The sequence below is a fragment of the Lolium perenne genome, chromosome 1 (assembly GCF_019359855.2).
Source record: "Lolium perenne isolate Kyuss_39 chromosome 1, Kyuss_2.0, whole genome shotgun sequence".
NCBI lineage: Eukaryota > Viridiplantae > Streptophyta > Magnoliopsida > Poales > Poaceae > Lolium > Lolium perenne.
Window position 1 is genome coordinate 66,439,176 of NC_067244.2, and position 4,912 is coordinate 66,444,087.

A 4,912-nucleotide genomic window follows, 5' to 3' on the forward strand; every position below is an offset into this window, starting at 1 on the left:
TAACGGAGAGAGTGTATCTTAACTTTTTTCCAAATCAAAAACTAGGGGTAAATGAAAACAGAAAAGTTGCTTGTTTTGGTTTCTAAGTTTTGGCAGGTCATTTGACTTTTACTTTAGAATCGTACCTTTTTAAATGATCAGCGATATCACTTTTTCTAGGATGATCAATTAGGGCAACTGCAAATTACTTAATTTTTAGTCAGGTGATGTCATCGAGTTTTAGTTAAAATTCATGTTGCAACTGATGATTACCATGAATCATGGAACACTACGACGGTTTATGACATTTTCTTTGGTTGTACTAAAAACAACTTGTAGCCCACACGTTGAATTTATGACTAGCATGAACCACAAATCAATTTACAGTAACATTTTTCTTCTAAGTTAAAACTCATATGTAAGTAGCGGAATCTCACTTGCAACCGCTTGTATAACAAGAAAAATCTTACTGCGTCCGTTCTGAAATGTAAATCTTTTTAGAAAGCCAAACTAACTTCGTAAAAAGCTATATTTTAAAACGGAAATAATATTATTAATGAGTCTTGACTAGCATAAATCACAACGCAATTCAACGATGCAGAAATTAACATAGAATTTGGACTGAAAATTAGCAAAACCGTATTTTTCGTTCCTAGAATGACACTACAAATATAACTCGGGTGCGCACATGCATGAGGGCTTTGGAATCACGCATTCCACCGTCCCACCGGGGCACCGGTCGAAAGTCGCTGGCCGTCATAAAAAAAACCATGCAAATGCAATGCCTGGTGACACGTTCCACACCCCAAGAGATTCCTGCTCGCGCGCCATCCCTACATAGCACTCGCCCCACCCAGAGTCAAACACAAGTTTCACAGCCACCGCCCGGCCCGATCGTAAAACAATGGAGGAAACGTCGTCAACGCAGGCGCCAGAGCAGCAGGCGCAGGAGTGGAACGGCGCGGTGGAGGCCCTGCTCCCGTCGACCCCGGCTGCCGCGGCGTGGCCGCACCTCGCCAGCTTCTGCGCGCTGCACCGGTACCTCTCCGGCGTCGACGTCTGCGAGCGCGTGGCCGGCGAGGACGGCCAACCGGGCTGCGTCCGCTACGTCGCCTCCCACCCGGCGCCGGCGGGGGAGGAGGGCCAGGAGCAGCTGCAGGTGAAGTGGGCGCACGAGGAGCTGCTGGAGCTGGACGACGCCGCGCGCACGCTCAGCTACGCCGTCGTCGGCGGCAACATGGGGTTCGGCCGCTACGTCGCCACCATGACGGTTGCCGAGGAGACGGAGGCGGCGGGGTGCAGGATCGTGTGGGAGTTCGAGTGCGAGCCCGTGCAGGGGTGGAGCAGGGACGGGCTCGTCGGGTACCTTGACCACGCCGTCAAGGGCATGGCCGCGCGGATCGAGGAGGCCGCCACCGCGGATGAATCCTGAGGCGTCGCTGGCTCGCCGCTTTAGCTTACGACATCTCCTTGTTAAAATCTTGCTAGTAGCTATATTAGATTGAAACTAGTGGATGTATCTGGCAATATTTTGTTGCTTCAAGTTGGTTTTGTTTTTGTTGAGTAGCACCAGAGTACTATGAATGTATCAATGTATCTTGGGAAGAAAATGGACAAATTTCATGTCAGATCTGAGATCTGAAAATTTGAATTTCTGACAGAAAATTTGTCCATTTTCTACAGAGCGCATACGATATCGTTTCGGTGCGAAATTCGACACGGTGGTGTGTTCCATGTTCAGGTACTTGCATATTTTTTTTCGGAATTTTTTGAAAAGTTTTTGAAACATTTTTTGTGTCACCAAAAAAAAGGGCTCATATGAGCCCGGGATCAGATTCACCTCTTCCATACGAAAACCTCTTTTGATCCCGGGCTCATATGAGCCCTTTTTTTGGTGACACAAAAAAAGGTTTCTACAGAGCGTATACGATATCGTTTCGGTGCGAAATTCGACACGGTGGTGTGTTCCATGTTCAGGTACTTGCATATTTTTTTTCGGAATTTTTTGAAAAGTTTTTGAAACCTTTTTTTGTGTCACCAAAAAAAGGGCTCATATGAGCCCGGGATCAAAAGAGGTTTTCCGTGTATCTTGCACAACATGAGTTGCCTACCTGATGTAGTGATGTATGCATGTTTAATCTCATTTGTGTCTATCTTACGTTGAAACTCTAATTCCGATAAGCACTGTCTGATAATAACGGCAATCAGTACGTCCACACGTCGGATCCGATCAGTTCTCGTGTTAATTGGTGTGGTTTTAAACCAGTCTTTTTTCGATTTACGGTTGTTATCATTCACAATGGTTGCTAATCTGGTTTTATTGCCTTAGCACGACCACTCAGTCTGTTAATTAACAACAACATAAACCTTAATACAATAAGCTTTGCCCGGCTCAGCTGATAAATGCTAAGTACGGCGGCACGTCTACGGCTCATGCTAGTATCTGTAGTTTTTGCTGGGTGATCAAAAAACATACTCCCTCCGTCCGTTAATAGATGTCCAGTGGTTTGTCTAAATTTGGATGTATCTATGCCTAAAAAATGTCTAGATACATTCGAATTTAGACAAATTTTTGACATCTAAAAATGGACAGAGGTAGTATTTGTAATTATTATTAATTCTAGAGCTGTTTGTACCACTATATATTGATAATTATCAATGGATCCATGGTTTTTTCAAAAGAAAATTGGCACCACCTCACTGGACACTAGTGGTCGATCATTCCTGTTACAGCTAGCTAGATGATTGACTAGACACGGTGAAGGTAGCGTTCATCTTGGCTGCGTATAGCTAGTCTTTCATGCATTTCTTGTGTATGTTTCATCTCACGCGAGCAGTGTACGATTGTCGCTCCCGCCCGCTCGCTCTGTGTGGTTAGCAATCGCTCTCTTGCATGCTAAAGTTCTCGTGGATAGCGAGTGGAGAATTCGAAGCGAACCAATCTATTCCCTGGTCATGTCGCACATTTGCATATGTTCCAATGGGCCACTATCCGACTTTTGGAAGAATCCAAAACCTTCGAATCAAATGACATGCGGGTCCACAAAGGAGAGAAGTTCAACAAGATTTGTTCCTCTACTTCACTTAGCAACCACAGAAAAACATGTGCTTCTGCTAGAGTTTAGCTTCTCTGTTGCTTCCTGCCAATCATAAGAAACAGTGCGGTGCTTTATGGGTGCTATTTTGTTTAATTTGCGACATTTCAGCATGTATAGGTTATACTCGGATAATATGTACTATTGGATGCGAAATTCCATTTTTCTCCTTGGAGCGCATGCCCCCGCCTAAAAAAGGCATTCTAGATGTAAAGAATCTGAAACATTTCACACAAGTTAAATTTCGAAATTGAAAAACACTTTCGCGGTCTATTTTAAAAACAAATTTGACGCTCAAAAAATGGTATTTACGACCCTACTTTTTTCCAAGGCCGTAAAATATATCTTTTCTTCATGAAACTTTGCAGACATGCAAAAGTCACAGACATCGATGTTGTCAAATACTATAGATTTTTTAGAACTTCAACATTTTTTAGGAATTTACTAGTCATCTCGAAGCATATGTTCCGGGGGCAAGAACGTCATCCTCCTTTTTGTTGGGATAGTGTCGTCATGGGTTCTTGGCATGGGAGGAGCTGGTTTATAAGCTTTGAGTTCAGATGAACCCAATGAAACTCATCGAAATATTATAAATCTAGACTTAGACATGGCTCATTGGCGGAAGATTACAACAAAACTACTAGAGCGCCAATAACTTTTTCCCCTCCAGCTTCATCCTTGTACGATGTATGTTGTGTATTGCTTGAGACCCTCGAGTGGAGATCTCACTTGTTGAATGAGTGTGTTATTACGTCTCCAGCGGAGGCGATCAAGGAGGCGACTAGGTTAATTTCCAGGCCATCTCCCGTCGGCGCCGCCGACCTGCCCTAGTTTTGTGGCCCTTCGGGCCATAAAGGCGGGGTGGATCTCGGCCCCCGTCGGTGGGAGGGCTCCATTTTTCCGGTTTTAGGGTTGAGGTTTGGTGTGGCGGTGCTTAGGTGGTGGCGGCGACGTCTTCTCCAATAAAGTCTCCCTGGCTTCAGCTCCATCTCGACGGCGACGCCGAGAAGCCCGTGGCAGTGGTGTGGTTTTTGAGGACTTGTTCCGGCTGGGGGGATCTCCAGATCTCCATGGAGCTTCATCGAGGGTTATTCCTTCTTCTTCGTCTCCGGGACGGATGTGGTCTTCTTGACCCATTCGATGACTTCCCATCCGCAATCAACAATGTTAGGCCGATTCAGTGAGGAGCGGCAGCGATGGCGCACCGTCGACACAGTCTGGAGTTTGAAGACGAAGGGCCTCTCAAGGAGTTCGTTGCAATTTTCATTTTTGTTGGGGTGTTTTGTAATGTTCGATGTTTCCCTTAATGCTAAGGTTCTGACAAGACAAGAAATGTGGCCACGAGTTCAACTCTTGGAAGCCTAAGAGTTCTACTTGTAGGTGAAGAGAACACGGACTAAAAACAAAGGAGGTCACCGTGTAATCTAAGGGTCTGTTCGGTTTTAGAACGAGCTGGAATGGAATGGGACGGTTCCATTCCTGAGAGCCGTTCTCGCGTTCGGTTGGCAGATAGGATGGAACGAGGTCGTTCCCCGAATGGGAATATTCGGCCTAGATGCGGAACGCACCCGTCCGGCCAAATCGGCCGGACGAGGTGGAACGGCTCGGGCTAATCTCTCTCACGCGGTAATCACTCTCTCTCTCTCTCTCTCCCGTATCCATCTCCTCCTTCCTCGCGCTGAAGCCGGGCGAGCGTGAAAGGACACGGATGTCGCCTAGAGGGGGGGGGGGGGGTGAATAGGCGATTTAAAACTTTTACGAGATGGGCTTAACAAATGCGGAATAAAACTAGCGTTTACTTTGTCAAACCCAAAGCCTATATACTATGGTTCACCTAT

The 4,912-nt window shown here is 46.0% G+C and overlaps 1 protein-coding gene across 1 annotated transcript; it reads left to right on the forward strand.

Moving 5' to 3' along the window:
• Nucleotides 1-696: 696 nt before the first annotated feature.
• Nucleotides 697-1,588, forward strand: LOC127295845 (lachrymatory-factor synthase). Its single transcript, XM_051325845.2, has one exon. The coding sequence runs from the start codon at nucleotides 884-886 to the stop codon at nucleotides 1,409-1,411; it is 528 nt and encodes a 175-aa protein (XP_051181805.1). The 5' UTR covers nucleotides 697-883; the 3' UTR covers nucleotides 1,412-1,588.
• The last annotated feature ends 3,324 nt before the right edge of the window (nucleotides 1,589-4,912 follow it).

Excerpts from the sequence above, each read along its gene's own strand:
- LOC127295845 (XM_051325845.2), top strand. The coding sequence starts at position 884 with ATGGAGGAAACGTCGTCAACGCAGGCGCCAGAGCAGCAGGCGCAGGAG.